Here is a 27,203-nt window from a genome sequence, read left to right as displayed (position 1 = left end):
CGTGAACAAGTATACTAGTATACTATTCAACTAATCACTTGAGTCGTCTAATTAACTCGAAACACTGCAGGGTTTCCTGAGCCTTGAAAAACACTCAGCTTGGTTCAGTAAACTAAATCACAAGTATGGTAGTGGTTAAGAGACGACATAAGATTCTCACAGTAACTGGTGTACTGACCATGGCATTACTGTCCTTGATTGGCCTGCCAATTCCCCTGACCTGAACCCCATCGAGAATTTGTGGGGTATTGTGAAAAAGAAGCTGAAAGACAACAGACCCAACAATGCAAATGAGCTAAAGGCCGCTATTGAAGCATCCTGGGCATCCATAACACGCCACAGGCTGATCGCCTCCATGCAACGCCGCATTGATGCAGTAATCTGTGCAAAAGGATTCCCAACCAAGTACTGAGTGCATTAATGGACATTTTCAAATGTTTGATTTTGTTTTGCTGTTATAATTTTTTTTTTACTTGGTCTGAGGAAATATTCTAATATTTTGAGAAAGGATTTTTGAGTTTTCTTCAGCTGTACGCCATAATCAGCGATATTAAAACAATAAAAGGCTTGCGATATTTCAGTTGATTTGTAATGAATCCAGAATGTATGACATTTCATGTTTTTTAATTGCATTACAGAAATAAAGAACTTTATCACAATATTCTAATTTTCTGAGACAGTCCTGTATAACTTAGTATTTGTTTCGGGAGATTTGATCCGAATTTCATCATCCTGACAGAGCTAGATTGAAGGGGGGCTGCAACTGCTGATAGAAATAAAAGTTGGGATTGTTTTCTCCCTTAAAATGTCTTAAATCCAGAGGATCATACGCCTTTCAAGTCAACGCTTGTACTTTTATTTTGAAAATCCCCTCCAACCGCAGCAGAAGGTTGTTTTATTTTGAAGGCGCCTATGTCCGAGACGGTTTCTCGGCTGAGCTCAACTTTCTGGGTCCGACTCAGCCTTTAAAACGCGCCACGGGTGTTGGTGAAGCGGAGCCGCAACCGCCTCCGGGAACCGGACAGCCGCTCCGTCACCGCCGCAGACGTCACTCTGATTCCGGGTAAGATCTCCGCAGAGCTCCGCTGGTTCTGTTCGACTGCTGGAGCTGCTGCGCATCATCGTCGCCAACCCTCCTCTTTAATTAAAACTGGTTTGACAGAGCAGACCAGTTGGTGCAGACTGTGCAGCTGTAAGAGGTCTGGGGAAAAAATGGTTGAGGAATAATATTTTGTTTAACAGTAGTTTCATTTATCTCTTAGTTTTTTGTTTGTTTTTTTGTTTTTTTACTAATCATCTGGCAGAGAGTCCCTAATGTGAGACTTTAGTTCCTCTTTAGTTGGTTATGACTTCATGCACCATGCATTGGTAAAGCAGCATTTTGATATCCGGAGAGGAAACTAAAGACTTTTAAAAGTCCGGGGCGTTGGCTTGTCTGTCTGGCTGTTTCCTTTTTCTTTTTTCTTAGTAAGTGTGAGTGCTGACTTGTTAAAGCTGCTCCTAAAATCTGTTTCCAGTTAGGAAGTCTCCCTTTTTTTCCCCCCCATCCTATGATGGAACCACTAAAACTAAAAATGCTTCACAGAGGTCAATTAAAATTCCAGCACTGCTATTTTTCATTGCCTTTCCCCTGACTCTCTCTATGTGTGTGTGTGTGTGTGTGTGGGTTTAAATCCATATGCAGTTAAGTGATGCACATGGCCTCACCGTGGCCTCTCCCTGCTTAATTCAACATGTGTTTCTCTTCTAACCTTAACAGTTGGAATGCAACTTTAAGATTTTGGGAGGCAGAAACTTTTTTTCTTCTTTTCAGCTATGAAGCTGTGAGGTGTCACACAGTAGTGACCAAGCCAGGATCACACACACCAAAGGGCCACAGGGTGTTGTGAATTAAAGCTGGGGTCAGTTTATTAAACCAATGGCCTCTTGAGCCCAGTTCTATAACAGACATGAGCCGCCTCATAAAACTTTATGTAGGGCTATATAAGATGACTTCTTGCGATGGTGCATCCCAACCTGGGCAGCCAGATTGATAACGTGTAGCACTCTCCGTTCTGCACATTAATAATAATAATAATAATAATAATAATAATAATAATAATAATAATAATTAATAATAATAATAATTTAACTTTAATTCAATTCAATTCAATTTTATTTATATAGCGCCAAATCATGAAACATGTCATCTCAAGGCACTTTACAAAGTCAAGTTCAATCATATTATACAGATTGGTCAAAAATGTCCTATATAAGGAAACCAGTTGATTGCTTCAAAGTCCCAACAAGCAGCATTCACTCCTGGAGAAGCGTAGAGCCACAGGGAGAGTCATCTGCATTGTACATGGCTTTGCAGCAATCCCTCATACTGAGCAAGCATGAAGCGACAGTGGAGAGGAAAACTCCCCATTAACGGGAAGGAAAAACCTCCAGCAGAACCGGGCTCAGTATGAACGGTCATCTGCCTCGACCGACTGGGGTTACAGAAGACAGAGCAGAGACACAACAAGAGAGACAAAAGGCACAGAAGCACACATTGATCCAGTAATCTGTTCTACATTAGATGGTAGTAGCGGGTGAGCCGTCTTCTCTGGATGATGTCACAGTTAACAGAACACCAGACCAGGTGTACCTACTATGAAGATAAAAGAGAGAGAACAGAAAGTTAAAGCAGAAATGACAACACGTTGCATAATTGAAGGACAGTACACTGCAAAAAACAGAACTAAAAATAAGTTAAATGTTCTTAAAATGAGTGTATTTGTCCTTGATTTGAGCAGGTAAGTAAGATGATTTGCCAATAGAATAAGATTTTTGCACTTAAAACAGGAACAATTCATCTCCATCATCTTATTTCAAGTGCAGGATGTCCAATTATCTTATTTTAGGGATCAAAATACTTATTCCATTGGCAGATGATCTTATTTACCTGCTCAAATCAAGGATAAATACACTAACTTTAAGAACATTTTACTTATTTTTAGAACCGTTTTTGCAGTGTAGAACTAGTCCTCCAGCAGCCTAAGCCTATAGCAGTAAAACTATAAAGGTAGCTCAGAGTAACATGAGCCACTCTAGTTATAAGCTTTGTCAAAAAGGAAAGTTTTAAGATTAGTCTTAAAAGTAGACAGGGTGTCTGCCTCACGGACCAAAACTGGGAGTTGGTTCCACAGGAGAGGAGTCTGATAGCTAAAGGATCTGCCTCCCATTCTACTTTTAGAGACTCTAGGAACCACCAGCAGACCTGCAGTCTGAGAGCGAAGTGCTCTGTTAGGAACATACGGGGTAATCAGAGCTCTGATATATGATGGAGCTTGATTATTAAGGGCTTTATACGTTAGAAGAAGAATTTTAAATTCTACTTTATTGATCTCACAATGCAGAAATTCACTACTGCATCTTAACAGTCTGAGCCTGCTTCCATCGAATCCGTTCGGGGGAAAGGAGGGACATTAAGCAGATGTTTGTTAGCTGATTGGACAAAGCGAGACCCGGTGCCCGCCTACCAAAGGTTGCTTTTAGCCAATCACGGTATCAAATAAAAAAAAAAATGTAAGCAGCAGGCGCCACGTGAAACCACAAGAAGTTACGCTGGTCAAGGAGCTTCTTGCTTTTCTTTCAAAGACGAAAACCGTGGGTTCTGACAAAACCTGAGGCAGCAGCTCAACCCGTCCGCCTTGCACTGCCATGTTTATTTGGTCAATCCCTGTTGCCTTATGTACTTTTCCTTAAAGGTGAAGAAGCTATGAGGTGTTTCCTTCTTTTTTTTTTTTAAGTTGTGCCCAAATGATGTTCTGGTGGAACCTTTAATTGGTTTCTGACCTTCACGGTTTGTTGCTCTTGACCCGTGGACATTAAAGCCTGTCGCGATGTGTCTGGGTGACGTTTCTTGTGTCATACGACTGGGAAAGAGGAACAGGGTGCTGAGTAATCAATCACAAGCCTGTCTCCATCCATCATCTAAACTCATTTCTCATTGCAAACCATCACAGGGCAGCATAGACACACACAGCCATGCATGCACAGACTCTACCTAAGGCAATTTAACAGTCTTTGGACTGGATTTGAACCTGGGACCTTCTTGTCTGAGGATAACAGTGCTACCGACTGATCCACCACAGCTAGGTGGTCTAAATAAAACTGTCCTTTTCAGAGTGAAGTTCAAAGTATGATAAAACTGTCCGGACAAAAGTACATTTCAGAATGATCACAAAACAACATGAGCTTCTACAGTCGTGTGGTCTGAGGAATAAAATATCTTTGGCTAAAATGCAAAAGAGTTAATGAGCCGTTCTGTTTTCTGTTTAGCCTTTTATAATGAGGAGGAGTCTTTCTAATTTCAGCTGTGAAAGTACAGCATCCTTAGCTAGGGATGGGCGACACAGACTTACAATGGTACCAAAAAATGTTTGTGGTATTTATTCGTTGTCGTTTTCGGCTGCCGGTCTCTCGCTCCCTGCATACATTCACAACGTCACAAACACAAAGAGCAAATTGATCGCTTCACAAAATCACAGCAGTGCAGGCATGCTGTTAAACAAGACACACTATTTGCATTTGATCTCAGTTTGAAACATAAAATGCAGAATTCACTGATGGTTTCAACAGTGGAAACGTAAAACAAAAAGCAACGGGAGCTATCCCGATTAGCTGCCGGGTTTGCAGTTTCACAGATTTAAGTTCAAAGTTAAGTTTGTTTTCAACAAAACCAGATTGTAATTTGTGCCCTGTTGTTTTAAAACATATTTTTTTTACCCGTCTGATGTTTCTAGGGTGTTCTATGCGTCTCATTGAAAAAAAAATGAAATTACTGTTAAAGAAATGATTGGGAAGAACGTTTCGTTAACCTACCTGGCAGAGGGTTGCTAAAAGAACAGCTGACGGTAAACTCCTTCGCTTCATTTTTAGAACTGGGCTGTAAGAAAAGGCTGGTTGATTGTGCTATTTTTTTTTTATTCTTAAATTTACTTTGACTGAACTGAAAGTGGTTTTTCACACTGCAAAAAGGTAACTAAAAATAAGCAAAAAAAAATTTGAAATTAGTATATTTTTTTCTTGATTTGAGCGGGTAGATAAGACTATTTGCCAATGGAATGAGATTTTTGAACTTAAATAGGAACAATTCATCTCTAAAATAAGATAATTAGACATCCTGCCCTTGAAATAAGACGATGGAGATGAATTGTTCCTATTTTAAGTGAAAAAAGCTTATTCCATTGGCAAATAGTATTATTTACCTGCTCTAATCAAGGAAAATTACAATGATTTCAAGGAAAATTCACTTACTTTTAGTTCTGTTTTTGCAGTGCAAGTTCTAGGGAGGTTTTTACCGATTTACAAGGACATTTGAACAATATCTTATTAAATAATGTAATATCAAACTCAGCTTAGAACCACCCTTTATGGATGCCTTGGCACTACTGTGGACAGAATGTGAAAATATCACAAATCAGTCGTTTTTGCTCGTAAAGACCCGTCTGTCTCCAAACGGGGGAACCTGGAAGCGAGACAGGAGCATGTAACTAAAGACAGAGTGGGATGAGTTTTTTAAACGTCTGCTAAAGCCATCATGTCCACCTCGGTGCTCGCTGTGTTTCTACACGACTCTGATCTCTCGCATGAGCTTTGCTGGAATGTGGCCTCGCCAGCGCCAGAGAAAACAATTATTCAGATCTTTCATTTAGGGGTCGGTGTGGTGCACAAATGTTTAGCTGAGCATGCCGCTCAGTTTCAAACACTTGTATTTATTTTTAAGATGGCATGATTGGAATCAGGGGTGGGAACGCTCTCAGCGTTGTGGTGGGGGCAGTTGAAGCTCGGCTGCAAACCTCAAAGGCACTCCCGACTGTTTCAAATATCGGCTCCAATGATACAGTAAGATTTAGGTCCGTTGTGCGGCTTAGCATGTTTAACCTTAATATCTATAGTCTTACAAAGAACACATCCAATTATCTTACATAACTATACATAACTATTAAGGATGCTACAATATCCAGTTCAGACCATTTTTCTCTAGGCTTTTTAAAGGAAATATTTGGATTTAATAGTAATTGTGATGCAATGATGTTTATGTGTTTTACCCCAGCGTTATGGCTCTAAACATTCCAAAATGACTTCAAATGTAAAATATGACGTTGACCGATGCACACAGTGCAGACGAATGCTTTATTTGCAAATTTGTGAATGTGAAGAACATATTCTGTAAGCTAGCACGTGGTATGTATCTGTGATTTACCACTGTGCTTGCTTTGGCTTATAAAAGCATACACTGACCTTTAAATGCATAGTTATGACAAATGCTTACATTTGTTTCTCTTTTGTCTTCTGTTTTTACTCAAAGCTTTCCAACACAATTTTTGTTAATGTGTACATTTTGAGTGTGCAGTTGAATAACAATAAAGTCTGTCTAAGGATAAGACTATTACTCTCTACCCGGCAGTACCCATTGACCAGATATCTTCATAACTGTGTAGAGCAGGGGTGTCAAACATACGGCCCGCGGGCCGCATCCGGCCCGCCGAACAATTTAGTCCGGCCCGTGGCTAAATGCATTATCATTATAAAAAAAATAAACAATAATAATAATAATTATTATTATTTTTATTTTTCTTCCAGTGTCCTGTCTGGCAATGTGGCAATAATATGCCACAAAGAGCTCATCAGATTTGACTTTCACAAGTGGACAAGATAAAAGGAAGAGAATGATAAAACAATTATTGAAAAAAACATGTACTTCGTTTAATTGAAAATATGCAGTTCCTATATTGTCCACGAGGGGCGCTGTGTTTTAATTAGCAGATTAAGCTTCAGGTGTGGAAAAATTCAAATCATTTCTTAATTTTTATCTGTTTGATGTATTTTGTCATGCAGGACAGTGCTTTTAAGTTCCAAAAAATGTGAATAAATGTTTTTCAACATTGTATAATCACTGTGATCAGTTCTTATGCATAATGCAAGTAAATGTTTAACTGAGTAAAAGTATTGTTGAAATTGCACATACTTTTCTTAAAAACGCTGAGGTTATTCATAATATATTGTGTAAAAGTGAAATTAACTTAATATAAAAATCAACAACAAGTCCACATTTATTTGTTCTATTTAATCTTGCAATGAGTTTACTCGTGTGGCCCTCTTGAGATCAGATTAAGCTGTATGTGGCCCCTAAACCAAAATGAGTTTGACACCCCTGCTTTAGAGCCTATTTTCACTATTAGTCACTATATTAAGATCGATGTATGGTTAGGATTTTGTATTCTTGTCTTTGAATTGGAGTTTTATATGTTATTATATATCGTAGAGTCATTGTAGACATTCATTTCTATAGGAGCAAGCTAATGCTAAAGCCATTATAACCAAAGTGCGGCCCGGGGGACAATGGTCAATGTATTCATCATCATGTAACCGGAGTGCTCTTCGTAGACATGGGCTTTGTAGATACATTTCTCTAAAAGTGATTTCCCTTTGCTAAGCCACATCAATGTCCGCAGTGTAGGCAAGACAGGAGGCTTGTGAGAAATGCCAGCTGACACCTATAATTTGCATGGCACTCAGGTAATTGTACAGTTGTCCTTTTCCTTTGCCTTGCTGCTGAAAAGAGTGGGCCAAGGTCATAGCAAGGACGTCGTCAAACTTCTTAGACTTGTGTTTAGAGTCAGTTTTTGAAAATAGTCCATGCACATTGGTTTGTGGTCTTAGGCAGAACTTTTGTATTTGTTTGTTTTCTTTTTGCTTTCCATCCGACCATCAAAGTAGGAAACTTTCCCCAAATCATAACGCGCTCATGCAGCACTCCCGACTTGTCTACGCGTGAGTGAGGCCTCATAAAAAGCTGGCACCGGCAAACCACAAACAGGCACATATCAGCGAGACATTAAATCTACAACAAAGAAGATCATAGAATTCCTGGCAGTGAAATGCTGACGATTTCCCATGGAGGCTGTAGAAAGTTTAAGCATTACTTGAGTCTAAAACAGCTGAATGAATGGACATCATACCAAGCTGGAGATCCTTTCCTGACACGTTGTTGTCTTTTGTTTATTGCCTCGTTCAGCAGCTGCTGAAAACTGGCTTCAAAAGTGGGAATCTTTTACAGCAGCAGCAGCTGATCATGTGCTTTAGTTCAATTACTTTTAGTTAAATTTTCATTTGTCCAAACACATCTTTCCATAAAACTTAGAATTTGTTTAGTTTTGAGATGTATTCATTTTCCAGAAAACTCTTTTTTTGGTGTCCAGCGGCAAATACACGCTAACCTGCTTATCTATGAGGGAATCATTTTACTTATTTGTGCTGGGTGTTTCGTAATAAAGACTGCTACATTTTCAGTTAAAAAAATGACGCTTAAATAATAAAGTAGTCTACCAACTATATTCAATATTCTGTCATGCGTTTTTCCTGCCGACCAATGGGAACCTGTTCCGGTCCATTCTGGTGTCTCCGCTGGTCTAAGGCTACGTTCACACTGCAGCCTGAAGTGACCCAATTCCGATTTTTTTTTTTTTTTGCCCATATGCGACCTGGATCTGATCTTTTCATGACAGTCTGAACGACAGATCGGATTTTTGCAAATGCGACCCGGGCCGCTTGGACATGTGGTCCTGAATCCGATACGCATCTGATCTTTTCAAATGCGACCTGTGTCTGTACGGCCGGGTCGCATTCATCCGACCTACACCTCATTGATCCTTGACAAAGCTACTAAACGTTACTAATCTGCGTCCTACTAAGCGGAGGCGGGGAAAAAACGAACAACCAATGTGGAAGATAACACGGAGAGCAGTCAATGGAGAGAAAGTGAGGTTGCTGACTTAATTCATATTTGGAGAGATAGCTCGATTCAGACCAAACTCGAAGGGTCTTACCGGAACCGGGGGATATTTGAAAACATTTCCAGAGAAATGGCCGATCGGGGATACAAACGTTCCTGGATCCAATGCCAACGGAAAATCAAGAGCCTCCGAGCCAAATATAAGGAGGCTAAAGGCGTAAACAAACGAAGCGGACGTGGACGTATCACCTGTCCATTTTACGAAGAGCTGGACCGTGTTTTGGGAGACAAGCCCAGCGTTCAACCCATGGGCGTAGGTTTGATTTCAACTTTGGTAGGGACACTGGTCTCAAGTTTCATTGGTTTGATGTCATTGGTCCTACGCAGTATGCATGCCCCTATTTTTTTTATACTTGACATGAGCATCAGGGGACATTTCGTTTAAAGAGAAAAGCAGCATTTTTTGCTACATTAATACAAATTTTATAAGCACTATATTTATTGTATATAAATAAAAAGCTGCTCCTTAATTTGTAATTAAAATAAATTAGACATCACCTGAAGCACTGAAGGGCCAGCTGCTTCACCTCCAAGCTGCCCTGCATCTTTATTACTGGATATCTGTGTTTCCTATAATCATATAATGTTACTATTATACAAGTGTGTTTTTAGTATTAAAGGATTAAATATAACACAACCTTTTATATCATCCTATGATACTTACTGTCTGAGTGTTAAAATAGCTCCTTATGTCTCTTTTCATTTTTGGTGGCATCATCTACAATCACAACACTAAGCATGAGCCTAAGTTTATTCAAATATAAAATCGCTTTTAACAATTATTAAAAGAAAATATAACACTATCTTATCCGTAATGTAATAATCTCCAAAATAAACAGCCAGATTCAAGCATTTTTACCGGACACTAATATTTGTACTAATTTACTTATGGACTGTGTGGAAATCTATGTAAAATCAAACCAATCTGTTCCTCTGTTTGTACTTTATCCTATTTCCAAAAGTAGAAATAATTAAATAGCACTATTATTATGTGGAACCCCAATTATGCTTTCTAAACAAAAAATAGCAATGTTTAGGCACCATCTCGTATTGTTATACTCTATAAAACGAATAACACCTGCTATTTATATCTGAACCGCCTTAAAGGGATTTTTTGAAAGCTTACATTCTTTGCTTGTCGATTTTTCCAGCAGTCTTCAGAACTCCTGCCTGACACTGAATATTTTTGTTGATAAAATGTATTATACTCATACCTCTCAACTTTTGACGACTGTTGAGAGTGAGATTGTTGACGGGGGGGGGGATGGTGCTGTTGGTCGATTGAAGACGGTCCAACGGGGGGGGGGGGGGTTTCCATTCAAGACCGTCACTACTTTATACGGACTTCGCTTTCATGTGACAGTTTGTAATAACACATGCCGACTTACCATTTAATTCGCACGCAACACGGACCGTAGAATGTTTCACTTTGGATGAGGGAAACTTGTATGCGCGGCGGCGGTCCTTGCAGCTGTGTTACCTCCACTACTGGACGTGCGGAAACCATTGTACCGCAAATTGGTTCCGCCATGACGCGAGGCGTCCGTACGCGTGCGTTTCAAGAGTGAGATTTTCATTGTAAGATTGAGATTTTCAAAGTAATGCGTGTGAGCGTGTGCAATTGATGAAATGCGTGTGTCACACGGTCAATGCGTGAGAGTTGAGAGCTATGATTATACTTCAGAATTAAATATTATTTTAAGATGCTTACGTTGGTTACTTACATTTCTTAAGTTCTACAAATGAAAACTACTCTCTCCTGCTTCTTCTATCGCCTGTTATAGCGTGGATAATATATTTTTTTTAATCGTTGTAGTAACCGCAGTATTCTACTGTGAATTAAATTTAAATTTCGCGCTGCAAGCATGCACGCACTAGCCTGGTGAGACCATCCTGATGTCGCGAGCTTTCAAGGTTTTCACTCGCAGATCAGTCTGGCTACCCTCCGTTAAAGAAAATTTGGAGCCGTTCACCAAACGAACGTCCAATCAGCGTTGGCTTTGAGGCGGGTTGAGGTGTGACGCAACGAGAAGCGCGTCAGTTCAGTCTAAAGAACATGGCGGCTTCAGCTGATTAAACTAGCGTTAGCGCGGCTATCGAGCAAGTTTTATTGGCTTTACAGAGTATTTCTCTGCTGAGCTAACGAGCCTTTACCTGCAGCAGCAAGAGTAGCTTAGCCTGTGGTTGTGTTTTCGTCGTCGCTCTGTTACGAGCAACGACGAATCTGATTGGTTTATTTGGCCCGTCTATCACCAACATAGGCCAATCAGCTAACCAGTATTTTCGCCCCTTCCCAAAATTACTTCAACGGAAGGTTTCCAGATGGATATGCGGAGCAAATCTATCTGGCGGAGTCAGGTAATGCACGCACATGCACGCACTAGAAAACAACCAACCAGGGAGAGAGAAGGCGGGACTTAAGGCAAAACAACCAATGAGAGTGGAGTTAAACAGCACAGTTACGTGTTAAAGCGACAGGAAAGACCGACTGGACACGCAGGCTGACAGACGCAGCAGCAGCAGCCGCCGCCGCCAAGCAGCGGAGCTGCGAGAGGAAAATAAGCGACTGCTGTAACAACGCTGTATTGTAAATTATAAACATGTTATTCACATCGAATTATTGGTAGGGACATGTCCCTATGGTCCCTATACAAACCTACGCCCATGGTTCAACCACTATACCTGGTGGATGGCTGCTTTGCCGGAGAGGAGCCCGAGGAGAGGAGCCCAGGTCCTGCCGCAAACACAGGCAGCAGCGGCGGCGGTGAGACAGGTGGGTTATTTACATATAAGGCAATAATCAGCTGTGACATAACGTGACGGCGTGTGACCTGTTGTCATTTGTACGTAGCTGATGGGACACTTGCCCCACCTTCAACTCCTGCCTCAACTTTAGAGGAAAGTTCTACACCAACAACCGATGATACAAGCTTTAACAGCAGTGCACCATCTACATCCACTGGCTGTAAGAAAGTCTCTATATTTTGTCAGTTTACCCAAACATACCTACTACTGTATAAAACAAAGAGTAATTTGTGTGTTATTTATTGAGGAAATTCTTTCTTTTATGTTCTGCTTGCTTCTTGACATTTCTTTATTTATTGTAAAGGTCCATAAACTGCACTTGCTATTACCATAAATTAAAGAAAATAGTTTAATTCCATAACAGTTTTAAATTCTCTTAGTCTTACAGAAAAATAACAATGTGTAATGGTTGTTCTATTCTTTTTTCTTAATACAGCAAGATCTGCTAATAAGAGAAAAAAGAAAATCAAAGCTGGAGGTCTCTGTTGACAAAATTGGCAGTGCCCTAAAAAATGAAAATGAACTGATCTTTTATTAAAAATGCAAGCAGCTCAGCATGAGCATGGACGTAAAATGTTCTCCATGCTGTCCCAGTTCAAGCCACCGTTTTACCAGGCTCCGATGCAGCCTTCAGAGAACCTCCTACTCATCCCTCACCGTTTCCTGTAGTTCCGGGTCCATCCGACATCAGGCCTCTGTCCTTTCTTCAGGATTTAAATCAACCACTGCTGTTCAACAGTGCTCGTCCACATTCACATGTCAGTCAATCCTTTTGTGAAACACTAGTTAATGCTCATGATTATCCTCCTGGCCTTCCAGTCTCAAGATTAAGGATGAAATGTAAGCACTTTTGAAAAGTCCTGATTTTTGTTTTGAAGGATGCTGATCTGCATTTTAACTCAAATACTGCAGTTGCAATGAAAGGTTAAGTTTACTTTATTAGTTAGTACTTGAATTTAAGGTGCAATATTTTTACACAATGATTGTTCTGTTTTTGGTTTTGAAAACATTGTTAAATGTTGTTAAAGTTGATAAAAAAAGTTGCATTACAAGAGCCATACTATTTTACCAGTAAAAAACAGGCAACATTGTTGAAAACTTTATTTTTCTGGTATTGAACAAAAATGTGTGTTAACAGTGGACCACCAAAAATAAAAATGTTGGTAGTTCAACGTTGGTTACTGAAAAACTGAGTGAGTGCTTCTCTGACTCTTGCGGGCTGCACGTCTGCTACATCACTCCCTTCTGCACATCTTTCAATGTTAGCAGACATAGAAAATAGCTTGTTGGACTTACAGACCAAAGCTGTTTGTTCACACAAATTGTTTGGGGAGGGGGGGGGGGGGGGGGGGATACTGTCTGCTGAGAGCCAGTGGAAAATTTGTCTCAGTAATAGAAAAAAGCTAAATGACCTGCTGGCTTACAAGGAAACAGGTTAAGGCTGTAACAGAAGGTAAAAATGTGTCCTCCACTGAGGTGTGTCTGATAGTTTAACAATTTTTCTTATCATACATCTTTAAACAAATTGTCTGTTTTAAAATGAAGCTGTTACTTTATGAATTTCAGGCCACAGTAATTGTGAAATGAGACAACACACGGTGCTTCACGTGAAGAGATTAATGGACAAAGCACAATTAAACTCTGCATAAATCGCTGTCTGTATTTACACGAGGAAGTTATAATCTATTACCACTTTTGTCAGGGTTTCTTTTTAATCGCCATGTCACCAAGTAAAAGAGATGCATCATTCCTCAAACTATTACCCAGGGTATCACTTGCTTGATTTAGAAATAGCCTTCTGACATGATTCCTCTTGTTAGTGGGTGTTAAAGCTTTGACGAGTGCCTCGTCAGATCAGGACGTGTGAGTTCTCTGTTCAAACAAGTAAACATTTTTATTTTAAAAAGTCATCATTTGATCTCTTCGATTACTCAACTGCATGTGATGTGTTTGTGTCAGAGGAGAGCTGGACCCGACGGGCCTGTTTGCTCCTGCTAAAGCAAGAGCGTCTTTGACTTCCCCCCCCCAGAAAATTCCAACGCAGGACAACTTCTCCAAACCTGTGTCCACACAAAGTCTTTGTTTAACCTCTGCGGTCACACCTGCAGCTCAGACTGAACGAGCCATGTAGAGGCGAGATTAGTGGCATGGGGATGCAAACAGTGAGTTAAAAAAGGGTCAGGTTAAACACTTCAGCGTGTGTTTTCGTTGTAGTTGGACTGTGCCAGCCTCAAAAGTTCTGATGGAGACTTCCTGTCTTAGTTTTCCACCACATTCTTCAGCAATAAGCTCATGCCAACTCAGTCACTCTCACACACACACACACACACACACACACACACACACACACACACACACACACACACACACACACACACACACACACAGGATTTGTTCATGCAAGAACACTAAAATAGTCCACATCCTACCACTTTGTCCTGTCTCGTTAAACCAGCCTCACTCTCTGCTGGGCTGTCTCTTGCACAACATATTTTAGCACATTATTCCAGCATTCAGAGCATGGAGTCAGCCTTTTTTGACTCTGTCACAGCAGAGACATCTGACTTTTATGCAAGACCTTAGGATGGGCAAGATGCATTTGGATTTTAAGGGGAGTTGCAGAGGAGAGGATCTTAGATGGATATCACGCTCAAACACCCAAAGTGTACAAAGTCTTTATCCTTCAAGGACCTTGATCCTTTCTTATCCCAGGAAAGGCCAAAATAAGCAAGGAGAACCACTCTATCCACACGTACACCTCTGGATCTAAAGTATCCTGCGTTGAATCAGGCAGCAATCTCAGTGAATGCTATGTTTAATCAGATTTGTCCCCAGAAATACTCGTTATACTTCTGCCTCGAGCTGGTTCGTGGACGTCTAGAAAAGTGTAGATCGGCATATGCTGTTTGTTTTTTACGTAAGGAAAGACAAGCATAGTTAACATCTGTGGGCAACAACAAAGTGTTTTTAAAACCACAGTTATCTTAATGTTGTCCGTAAATGTAAGCAGAAACAACACGTCCATTTGTCCCCCCTCCTCCTCCACACACACACACACACACACACCTGTGTGGACACTGGCTTCCTGTCAGCCATTGTTCGGTTCCCATCAGATAACGTTTTCATACCGCTGACAGCCATTCATCATTTTGATCCGCTCTGAGATATTTAAAACAAATTACGTGTGTGTTTCATGAGGCAGGCTTCAGCCTGACAGTTCTTTTTCCCCGCATTTTTTTTTATTACATGGTAAAAAAAAGGAGAAACAGTGTTAAATGTTTTTTTTTTTTTTGTAAGTTTGCACAGGTGAAGCGTAAACAAAAAGACGGTGAGCGTATGAAGACGGCAGTATGTGCTGTCTAGACCAAAACGGATGAGGTGCCTCGCCCGCTTGACAAACAAAGCGTCTGCTGCGTTTTACCATCAATAAGTAATGAATTAGCCGGTAACCAAACAAGAGATTTCGGCCCACTCACAATAACGTCAGCTCCACTTTACAGCTCTCTTATCTATCCGTGAGACAGCACCGCATACCCACCTACCCTCTCTGCCAGCACTGAGTTACTGAGATATTTGCTGTACTTCCGAAATACCTGTAAACACTGACAAAATTCACTCTGTGTTGGAGATTTTTGATATTTATTTAAAAACTTTAGAGTGCATTTTAAAAGAATGTCTTAAACGGGAAATAACGTCCTATTTAATGCCTTCCTTTTCACATTTAAATCATTCAGTTGTAGTCGATGTAAAGTGGAGCTGCAATGCTTTGATTCGAATTCCTCGTTCATTTCCCCCCCATATTCCCCCTTCTTTGCCCTGTTCTGAGGTGTGCCTCAGAGCAACTTGTTTTAGTACTGTCTCTTTAAATATAAAGGAGGAACTTCACACCCCGCCTCCCTCCAGGTCACAGAGCCTTCCACTCCACCCCTTTCGGACATTTTAGTAGGATGTTGGGGAACGGTGTAATGAATTGTGTGGGCTAATACTAGCCTCGTGAGACCATCCTGATCTCGCGAGCTTTCAAGGTTTCACTCGCAGATCAGTCTGGCTACTTTCCGTTAAAGAAAATTTGGAGCAGTTCACCAAACGAACGTCCAATCAGCGTTGGCTTTGAGGCGGGTTGAGGTGTGACGCAACGAGAAGCGCGACAGTTCAGTCTAAACAACATGGCGGCTTCAGCCGATGAAACTAGCGTTAGCGTGGCTATCGAGCAAGTTTTATCGGAATTACAGAGTATTTCTTCACTGAAAGAAGAGCAAAACACTGCTCTGGAGGCTTTTCTCAGAGGTTGCTCTTCTCCCGACTGGTTTCGGCAAGAGCTTGTGGTTGTGTTTTCGTCGTCGCTGTTAAATACAGCTAACCAGTATTTTCGCCCCTTCCCAAAATTACTTAAACGGAAGGTTTCCAGCTGGATATGCGGAGCAAATCCATCTGGCGGAGTCAGGTTAGGCTAATACACCCAACAAACGAAACATTTTCTCTTATCCCTGTAGCTTTGGCATCCTTGACCATGGACTACAAAATAGCGGCAAGAAATAAAAATGGTGGATTTGCAAAATGGATTTGGTAAGCTGGAAGTTAATGACCTTAATTAGCAGTTCAGTAGCAAATACTGTGATGTAAAAAAAACAAAAGAAAATAAAATGTAATAGAGAATAGAGAAAACTGAAAAGCTTGAACAGAATATAAAGATGTCTTTGCAGCACCTGGAACGACTAAACGAACATTTTCTGCATTCCTAGGAACCCCAAGTACACAACAACATGTACATAGGGGCTAAAAAAGGGGGATTTTGCTGGGGACATCCCCTCTAAATTTAATTCAATTGAAAAATGAATAAATTACAAACTGTATAAATTTTACATAAGCATTGCAATTGTTTTTAAAGGAATTTGATAAGTTAAAAAAAAAAGTCCTATATTGTAGGCTGTAGTAAGTCAAATGTAATGCAAAAGCAATAGTTGGACAGTTGGTTGTGCAAAAGTTATCAGATAATTCCCTTTGACTAAACCCACAAAAGCACAATCACAAAACACAGGGCAGGGCAGGGTTAAAACGTGGTGTTTTCTTTTCGTTTCAGTGATGCTGGAACCGATGGAGGAGGTCCAGAAACCACCCACATATATGGCAAATTAAGCTATTTGTGATCAAGTCCAGACTCTAGTCCAGACTTGATACTTGGGAAAGTATCATCGTTGTAGAACGGACAGCAGCACCTATTAGGCAGCTACTAATGACATAGAAATGTCCAGATGGAGCTTTTCTAAATCTGCTATCTAGCTATATTTGCACCATCAAGGAGACTGCAGTGCTGTCTTAATGTCTGGTTTAAAGGTGGGGAGGTTATATTTGATTAAGTCCAAGTTTTTAGAAATCTCAGTGTAATTTAGTGCAATTTCAGTTTTCTGATTCAGAGCGTTTATCATCATGTTCAACTGCCCAAAATGAAGATTAAGTGTTTCTGCTTTATTATGCATCACATTTTTTTTGTCATATAAAAGCAAATACTTTCAATTTGGCCAGAAATGCTCTTAAAGACACGGTGAATTTATATCCAACACCCCTTGGAACGGATTTTAAATCCTCTAAAAGCTACAGAACCTTTTCTGTGTGTATAGTTTGCATCGTACATGGACCAAAACAGTGGATTTCACGTTCTCCGATATTGGCATCTACAAAATTGCTAAGTATGCGCACAATGTATTAAGTCAGTTGGAAAACAAGGGAGGAAAGACAAACGTGAGTAATGTGAAGCTCATGACACAAATCATAATGGGATTGTCAACATACCAAAGCCATTATCAGCTGAAAGAGAAATTGTTTGTGGAGGTAATAACTCTGTTACTTGTAGAGCTTAAAGCAACATTTAACCACCTAGTGGATTACGGCTATCTATGCCCACTTTTAACGGACCTTTGGTAATTATTGAGTAATGTCATTATTACTCACATGAAACTATGCAAGTTGCAAGCCAAGAACATTGGAAAGGAAATAATTTGGGACAAAGATTCCTTTGAAATGACCTCATCTAAATAAAGCAGCACATGTGCATGTGTAATTCACACCAGGTGTTTAGGTACACACTCTTTTAAAATAAAATCAGCTATTAATCTTCACTTAGCGACATCAAAACAAACAGGTAACAAGAACCTTAGACAAAGTATCTACTCTGTGCATAGAGCGCCGGTTTTAACTTTTTACATTAAATAAATATTGTTCCAGAGTAGACTTTTACTTCTTTTTGTGCGCACAGAGATTTGTTTGGTCTTTCAAACACGTTCAGGCTCGCTGCTCACTTCTCACTTCGTTTTATTGACTGGAATTGAGAAATATGCAAAAAAAAGAAAAGAAAAAAAGAAGCAAGGACTAAGTTAACTGTGCACAAGGCAGCCGAGAACACAGCCTAAGATGGAAAAGTGTGATGACGTTGCATTTGGAACAATATAAGAGGAGATCAGTGCATACAATGTCCACTGAAAACAACAGCAATGGTGGAAAAGGCTTAAATTTGAACTTATAAACCGTAAATGTATGTAACAGTTTGCCCAGTGAGAGTAAAAGGTTGGAGACCTAACAAACCAGCACTATATAATTGGATTGAAGTGCGCTATAGTGAACCCAGTTTGTTTCTAACTCACCACTGAGGCAAAACACACAATAAAATCTGTCAGTATTTTATTTGAACAGGTATTTGCTCCTGTTCTGATTAGCATTGTTGTTCTGATGTGCAACTGTCACATTTGTCCTAACACATATAACACCCTTATAACCTTCCTTGTGTTTGCAAGCCATGCGTTTTTGTGATGGTTGGATTTCACTATAGCAATGTAACTGTTTAAATGTCCGTCCAATCAAACCCTTTCAGCTTATTTATCTATTTTTTTTTTCATGTTTGACCCTAAAAAGTCCTCTAAAAATGAACATTACTCATGTTGGATGGATCAGTTAAATTACTGATATACATTCACAGTTGCATTCAGATGCTCTCCTTTACTTGGCTCAGACACAGTTGCAGCAGAAGCTACTTATTGGAGCTAAATATGTAAAAAAAAAAAATCTTTTTGTGAAAACATTTATTGATTTAACATGATCTATGGAAAGACGGCACATTAGAATTTAAAAAATAATGTAAAGCATATCCTTCCTGATAAACTATGCTCACAAAGTGCTGGAGCCATCTCAGTGGTCTGGCTGTTCACTCCCTGCTTGTGCACTTTGTCACAGCTGTGATGTATGACGTGCTGCGCCATCTTCCCTTTGCTTTGGGTTACTCCATTCTTTAAATCCAAGACTCAAACTGTTTCACAAACCTGTCGTAAAAAGTGTTTTTAATGTGGGAAAGTATATATATATATATATATATATATATATATATATATATATATATATGCTGTCTTCACAAAGCTCATTCGTTGTTTTCACCACTGCAAAGACAGTCTTTGTCCCTCTTTCCCCATGACCCTAATCTCCTCCTCTCTCTGCTCCGGCATGTTGCTGTGACCAGGAGAAGTAGTTTGTGGGTCTTTTGTGGGAGTGGTTGATGTAATACGTGGAGCGTTTGTGTGTCGAGTCCATCAAAGGGCTGTCAGCAGATCTCACCACACATGTCATACCAGGCATTCCTCCATGTGTTCACCTCACTGTGTCGACGCAAACACAGCCATCCCCTCACAGCAGTTCGAGAGAATTCCTTGCAGCCAGCCAGCGTGAACTTGATGTGGGAAGGAACAGGCTGCAAGCATCTCTTTCCTCTTCCATGTTCTTTTTTTTTTTGCTTTTCCTGTAGCTGGTGTTTACATTTCAAAGTGTTTTACTTACCAGCTGAAGTCCTAACCCTCTAATCACAGCTCTTAAATTAGGGTTATGGGGCACAACACGGTGATTTGGGTTCAATGTCAAGCAGATTTATTACTGTTACAGAACATTTAAAGCACAGCAAACTTTTTTTATGGTGGGAAACTGATTTAGTTTATTTACAGAGAGAAAACATTTAGATGGAAATGCTTAAAAAGGCTGTTGCAACATATTACAAATTACCATGAAGGAAATGATGGAGGCAATTTAAAATCTGACCGTAAGCAGAACGGAATCACATAGAAAATGATAGAAAGGATGGGGTTACTATCGTAAAATTATTGTGTCAAATGATTAGGGTAAAGGATGGGAAATGCAGAGCAGTTACTGGTCAGCTGGTCGAAAGGATCTGCAACATTTGACAAGGCACAAAGATTTCTGTTGTGCCAGTTTGTGGAAGACCATGCCGCACAGTGCCATTAAAAATGAAGTTTTCAAATGATCATCTCATTTATTAAAGGAAAAAAGCTACTGAAACCAGCCTCACCATAAATGTTACGCTTTGCCGCCTAAACATTACTGGTTGTGTCGCCCTTTGTAACAACAGCTGCCATCAAGCCCCCTTTGTAATAACCGTCTGCCAGTCCTTTTCATCACTGTGGAGGATTTTTTGGGCCACTCTTTGCAGAAATGTTTTGATTCAGCCATACTGGCATTTTTTCCGCCTGTTTAGTATCATGACACAAAAACTTAATAGCATCTACGTCAGGAGTTTGATTAGACCACCTCAGAACCTTAGTTTTGGTTTCAGACTCATCCACTGGTGGGCTTACTGACTTTAGCAAACTTCAACTTATGGTCACAAACTTGTGCTTCAGATTGTCAGATGTTTTCTGGCAAACGCGCGACAAGCATTTGTGTTGTACCATGAACTCGGACGTTTACTGAGGCAAATGAGGCATGCAAAGCTTCAGACGTCCTGGGCTCTTTTGTGATCTCCTGGATGAGTCACTGTGGTTCTCTGGAGTCCCAACGCCTCGGAAATGGCTCTGTAACCCTTTCAGACTAATAGACGTCTATAACTTTATGATGTGGAACTTGTCGTTATACTGCAGAAGACAGCAGTTTTTACAGTTCTTTTTTATTTCCAAACATCGAAATCATAAAGAAGGGTTTGAAGAATCTATACTGAGGGTGTGATAATCTATTCTGAGTGTTTTTTAAGCAGTAAAATAAGTGTTTTGTACTCCTGAATTTGATCAAAACTGACAGAAAAATCTAAAAATTGTCTGATAAAAATATAGCATCTTTCAACAGAAAATGTTTAGAAACCTTAAACAAAAAAAAGAGCAGACATAAGAAAAAAAAAAACAACTCAAAGATTGGCAAACTGTGAAGTTAAGAGGGCGAAAAACACCAAAGACTGTACACCTGAACACCAAAAAGTTGATTTTGGATAAGTTACAAAGGTTGGAGCGACAGCAGTTAGGCATTAACTTCCAGGACAGCCTTAATTTGTATTATAAATGATTTACTGAATCAACTTTATCGGCAAAATGATGGCGCTCTAAGTAACTGGCTGTAGATATAAACAAGGACTGATTTTATAACTTTTTGTTAGCTCAGTGAGTGTTTTTCAGATCTAAGGGTGTGAATTTGCCCTTCTGGTCTTCTCTGTGACTCTCATATAAACCACAGGCTTCTATGTCCATGTTTTACTCTCTTGGATAACTCTCAAGATGAGTTATCCAAGATAAAAACCAGCTTTGACTTCCATAGACTTCCATTCATTCTCAGGCCTTTTTATAGTCTAACCCTAACCTAAACCTAACTGACACCTCAGTGCTAAACCTAACTCTTAGCCCAGAAAAAAAAATTGAGGACCAAATAAAAGTCTTCACTTTACATCAAAGTCCTCACTTTACCAGTAAAATGAGAAAAAAATGTCTTGCTCAGCTGTATATACAAGAACACACACAGTCAATCACGGTGGCTTTGCTTTTATTTTGGGGTAAACCATAAAAAAAAACAGTGTTTTCCTCTCAGTGCAGCGACACGGTGCATCAGCAGCGCCCCCATGTGGACAAGTATGGTTTAGATCCCCTGATGTTATCCTTTCTGAAAGCTGGGAACAGATGAGACTGTCAGAATCCCAAGAACTGATTCAAATTTACAAAATCAGTTCAAGCAGCGACTGTGGGGGCGACTGTGGCTTGATGGGTTGAGTAGTCCTCTTGCAACCATAAGGTTGTGGGTTCGATTCCAGCTTCCCCTTGCCACATGTCGATGTGCCCTTGGGCAAAGCACTTGACCCCAAGTTGCCTACCGAGCTGCGTCTCGGTGTATAAATGTGTGGGCATTAGTGAGAGCGACTAGGTGAATGTGGCTATATTGTACAGTGCTTTGGGTGGTCAGCATGACTGGAAAAGCGCTATATAAGTTCAGACCATTTACCACAACCACAAATTAACTTGCTACTAAAACTGGTAACTTATTTGGGTACAAACGATAATTGATCAATCCAAGCTGATTTCATGGTAACAGAGGTCGACATCTTGTTTTGTTGCTCTTGCTGCTGTAGGCCTGGGTCTAATATTGTCGTGACGATGGCGGACAGCTCGCACTGCTTCTACTGCCGGGAGGACCTCGGCGGGAAGCGGTTCGTCCGAAGCGAGGGGAAGCCGGTGTGCGTCCGCTGTCACACCAAGTTCTGCGCCAACTCGTGTGCCGAGTGCCACCGGCCCATCTCTGTGGAGACAAAGGTGCGTGTCCTCCAGACGTATTTAACCTGTGCATACTCCCCTCCGTGTACCTGTGGAGAAACCTCTGTTTTCCTCCATCAGGAGCTGAGCCACAAGGGGCGTCACTGGCACGAGGAATGCTTCCGCTGCACCAAGTGTTACAAGCCTCTGGCCAAGGAGCCGTTCAACACCAAGGACGAGCGCATCATGTGTGTGAAGTGCTGCTCCAGAGACGCCGCTCCCCGCTGCCACAGCTGTTATAAACCCATCCTGGGAGGTATGGCCAATCGAGCTGCAAAACATTATTCTCCAACGTCACATCCAAAACACTTGGCTCTGAGGACCGGAGTCAGACAGTTACTTTGCACCGCCGTCTTGACGTTTCCCACTTATGCCCTGCAGGGAGTGAGAGCGTGGCGTACAAGGGGAACTCGTGGCACGACGAATGTTTCATCTGTTGCAGCTGCAAACGACCCATAGCGTCGCAGAGTTTCCTTTCCAAAGGCGAGGATGTTTACTGCAACCCCTGCTATGACGAGAAGTTTGCCAAGATCTGCTTCTGCTGCAAAAAAGTAATTAAATAGGGGACGAACGTTGTTGTGCTTTGGGGCCTGATCTGACTGAGTTGTCAGCTGAAATGGATTCAATTTGAATATTTTTTTGTAAAGTCGTAAATTTAGGTTAAGTTAATCTAGTTGAGGCGACCCGGTTCTGCTGGAGGCTCTGTCCTGCTAACGGAGCGTGGCTGCTAACACAACCTGATACCATTGGCTGGGCTTCCTTAGATGGACAACATTTTGGCATAAAATTTAATAAAATCTGAGTTGGATTGTGTTTTGCTATTATTTAGATTGTCTGGCCCGTATATAATAAAATCTGAATCAGACTATGCCAGTGCTTCTCAAACAATGGGCCTTTTTAACCATTCTAAATGTGACAACAGCACCCCCTGCTGTTTTGGTCTGTACCTGCGCTCAGTAGTATGATGAATATTATTAATAAACTTGTAAAAAAAGTACAAAACTTATACTAAGTTGAGGTTGTTGGTTCTGTTGGAGTTCGAGTAGTGTTGAGTCCCTGGTTAATTTCTGGGCTCCACTTGCTCCAATATCCCTTTAGTTCCCCATTTACTTGTTAAAACTGAAAATGGAACCTTTTAATAGGATAAAGATCCAAATAGTATGACCTTGATATTTTTCCTTCTAACATCTTTAAATTGTTTAGTGTCACACTAGAGCCATGTTCAGCCAAAAGCACACACATTTATACACCGCTGAAGTTTGTCTTTACTAATAATGGCTTAATATTATTTTTGCTATATGAGGTTTATAGCTAGTTAAAATTAATGTGCCATCTTTCCAAAGAAAGAACAAGCTGTGTCTGCAGGCAGTGAACATTTTTTGTTTCATCCTTTATTTTGACTGCAGGTACGAGTCAGGCTAAAAGCCATTTACATTGTTGTTAATATTATATAGTTAAAAATGTGTGGCAATGTTGAAACATTATAGTTGTTAGAAACTATTATTATAAGTTATAAATGAACCCATATATATGTTATATATCTCAAAAGGGATTCTGGGTAAGCCTCAGAGCACATTTTTGACCTATTTGTTGGGATGGGGGGGGGGTCCTAAAAAATGTTCCTCCTTCAAAGGGGCGCACAAGAGAAAACATTTGAGAACCACTGGATTTGATTGTTTTAGAAAGGGTTCACATGAACTGAATTTAGAGCAAAAATTTAAGCAAACTTAAATAAAGGTTGCATCCATTAAATAAAATATACCTTTGTATTTGATATGTCCATCATACTGCTGTTTCATTTTACCCACAGCCAATAACTTCCGGAGGAGTGAACTATCAAGACCAGCCGTGGCACAGCCACTGCTTTGTGTGCAGCTCCTGCTCCAAGCCGCTGGCCGGGTCCAGTTTCACCACCCACCAGGACCAGGTCTTCTGTGTCGACTGCTACAAGAGCTCGGTGGCGAAGAAGTGCAGCGGCTGCCAGAACCCAATCACAGGTCGGGTCAAGTTCAAACTCTTCCTGGTGCTCAGGGAATAATCCCGCAGTATAATTTTAAATGTGGTTTATTTCAATCTGACTTTATAGATTGCATTTGAAGACTGGTACCAGTTATATTTTAGACTCTAGAGGTTATAGATGACTAGAAACATGCCTTTGTCTTTCCTAGATTACAGCAATTTGCACCATGTGCAAATGTTTCTAACATTTGTGGCTATATATTTGTAAGAGAATCTGTCTTTTTACAATATTACTCTATAAATAACGACCCTATCCCACTGATTATTGCGAAAAATCGAGCTCCACAGGCCCCACTGGCCCCAAATACTGAGACGCCACAGGAAACCAGACAAACGAGCAAAATAGATATTTCTTTGATGGATGTGTATCAAAGGTGGAATTAAACCCTCTGGCTGCTCAGCCAATTAAAACCGAACTCAGAGATGAAAAATGCCGGAGAGAAAAACCTAAATGGTTCTTGTAAGTCCACAAAAAGCTGTCCAGGTAAAAGTGGTTCATCTAGCAGCTAATAGCGACATCTAGTGGTGAACAGGTGCACTGCAACCAGCTTTCTTTGCACAACGCCTTTTAAAAGTATTCCGACTTGAAGGAAAAATGAAACATAGTTTTCAGGATTTTTTATTTTATTTAATTTTTTACAAATTGGAATCTGAAACCGTCTCTTGCTTTACTTACAGCTGCAGGTCTTTTTTGATGCTTCTCTTCTATCAGGTTGGCCCTACACAGACAAACATTTTTTGACCTTTTCTTTTCGGGATAGCTGAAGCTCACTCAGATCTGATGCAAGGTCTCCATGAACATCAATTTTGAATTGCCACCAAAGAATTTAATGTAATGGGACTTCGATCTAAATAATCCCATTGTATGCAACTGTTTTGATGGAAAGTGAAGCTCTGCACCGGGTTTCTGCAGTCTTAACTCATCTGCTTTGCTCAGGATTGTTCTGTAATTAGCTTCATTCATCCACTTTGACCAATTTCCTTGTCCCTCCCACAGCACGATGCTGCCATCGCCATTTCTCATGGTGGGTACGGTGTGTTCGGGGTACAGTTTTACTTTTCCACGTGTGCCAGAAAGCTTAGTTTTGTCCTAAATTGGTCCACATCTTTGGTGAGTGCCCTAGATAGCTTGTGGACAAACTGTAAACAGAAATTCTTCTGGCTGTTCCTCCACATATGGCAGATTAGTGGAGCTCGGAAACGTGGAGGCACCTCCAGAGTTACCAGAATCCTATTGGCTGCTTCTCTGGTTGATGCTCTCCTTTGCTGGCCTGTTAGTCTGGGTGGTCGACCAGGCCTTGGTAGGTTTGCAAAGATGTTTCATGTCTGAACTCTGCTTTATGCATCGCTCCAACTTTCTCCCTGACCTGACTGGTTGGTTCCTCGGTTTTTATGATGCTGTTTGTTCTTTAACGTCCTCCAACAAAACATCAAGTCCTTCGGAGAACAGCTGGATTTATACAAAGGTTAAATCACCCACCCTCTACTTACTATTTAGATCATTCCTGAAGGGAGCTGACTGAACTACATTTTATTTAAGGATATTAGATTAAAGGGTATCTGAGCACAAATATATGCAAAGTGTTTAATGTTTTTTTTTTTTTCTGGTGAATAACTGTGACTTCCATAAAAGCCCCATTCACAGATATGTACCACTTTGTGTTGTCTCATCACAACAAATCCCCAAATTTGAGGCGGCTATGTGACAAATCGTGCTGAAGTTTAGGCAGTAAGGGTACACTGCAAAAAGGGCACTCAAAGTAAGTAAAAATTTCTTGGAATTTGTGTATTTATCCTAGATTTGAGCAGCTAAATAAAACTATTTGCCAATGGAATAAGATTTTTGCACTTAAAATAAGAACAATTCATCTCCATCATCTTATTTCAAGTGCTGGATATCTATTTACCTTATTTTAGGGGTAAAAAATACTCATTCCATTGGCAAATAGTCTTATTTAGCTGCTCAAATGAAGGAAAAATATACTAATTTCAAGAAAATTTGACTTACTTTCAGTTCCCTTTTTGCAGTGTACTTATATAAAGCACTGTCGAATTATTATAAAAACACATATAATGCGATTTAATGAGATCTATTCCTTGACTGTGCTGTATTAACAACAGTTGTGACACACACACACACACACACACACACACACACACACACACACACACACACACACACACACACACAGACTGAGGTGAGAAAGGCTCATTCTCCATCTCTCCTCTCCTCTCCTTGCAGGTTTCGGTAAAGGTGTGAACGTCGTGAACTACGAGGGCGGCTCCTGGCACGAATACTGCTTCAACTGCAAGAGCTGCTCCCTCAGTCTGTCCAACAAACGTTTCGTGGCCAAAGGAAAAGACATCCTCTGCACTGACTGTGGCAACAGGGAGTGATGGACAGCTCTTCACCTTCTCTTTTCTGATCTCTCAGCCCATCTTTACACAGAGTCCACTTTTCAACTTTCTATTATCTATTTCTCTGATGTGCGCGGATGCAAAGATACGTTTTTGATGCTTCAAAATAATACTTCTAACCAACAGTGTGCTGAGTGATTTTTCTATTTTTTTTTTTTTTTTTTACGCCGGTCTGTGTTTCAGTTAAAAAGACTTGATGAGCTTCTAGTTTGATGGAAATTGTCTGTCATTCAGCACACAGCCAGCATAAAGTCACTTTCTATCTAGAGTTTACGTTTTAGAGCCGGTTTTCTATCCTGCAGGAAGCATAGTTTAAACCGTATTTCTTTTGTCCTTCATTTTATGATATAACGGATCATGTTAGTGCCTATTACGTGTTTTTATTTTATTAATAACATCCCGCTGTTAAATAATCCCTGTCAGTGTCAACTTGTTTTGTAATTTGCCAAAGAAAAAAGTGCTTTTTAAACTTTCCTAAAGATTTTTCACTCCTTGTATGAGGCGCATTTATCTGAAACTGAAATATGTTTTTTGCTGTGACGCTGAAGTGAAATTTAATAAACTTTCTACATAATTCA

At 40.3% G+C, this 27,203-nt stretch overlaps 1 protein-coding gene across 1 annotated transcript; it reads left to right on the top strand.

Annotated features, from left to right (window-relative positions):
* Positions 1-919: 919 nt before the first annotated feature.
* Positions 920-27,203, top strand: LOC105919372 (four and a half LIM domains protein 1). The gene is made up of 6 exons (XM_036142900.1): positions 920-1,063; positions 22,008-22,188; positions 22,270-22,444; positions 22,570-22,739; positions 23,999-24,185; positions 26,450-27,203. The coding sequence occupies exons 2-6, from the start codon at positions 22,033-22,035 to the stop codon at positions 26,602-26,604; spliced, it is 843 nt and encodes a 280-aa protein (XP_035998793.1). The 5' UTR covers positions 920-1,063; positions 22,008-22,032; the 3' UTR covers positions 26,605-27,203.

Source organism: Fundulus heteroclitus, chromosome 11 (assembly GCF_011125445.2).
Source record: "Fundulus heteroclitus isolate FHET01 chromosome 11, MU-UCD_Fhet_4.1, whole genome shotgun sequence".
Taxonomy (NCBI): domain Eukaryota; kingdom Metazoa; phylum Chordata; class Actinopteri; order Cyprinodontiformes; family Fundulidae; genus Fundulus; species Fundulus heteroclitus.
This window is presented reverse-complemented; position numbering and strand designations above follow the sequence as displayed.

Excerpts from the sequence above, each read along its gene's own strand:
- LOC105919372 (XM_036142900.1), top strand. The coding sequence starts at position 22,033 with ATGGCGGACAGCTCGCACTGCTTCTACTGCCGGGAGGACCTCGGCGGG. Across the intron at positions 22,445-22,569 it reads TTATAAACCCATCCTGGGAG|GGAGTGAGAGCGTGGCGTAC; the intron begins GTATGGCCAATC and ends TATGCCCTGCAG. Across the intron at positions 22,740-23,998 it reads TCTGCTTCTGCTGCAAAAAA|CCAATAACTTCCGGAGGAGT; the intron begins GTAATTAAATAG and ends TTTTACCCACAG.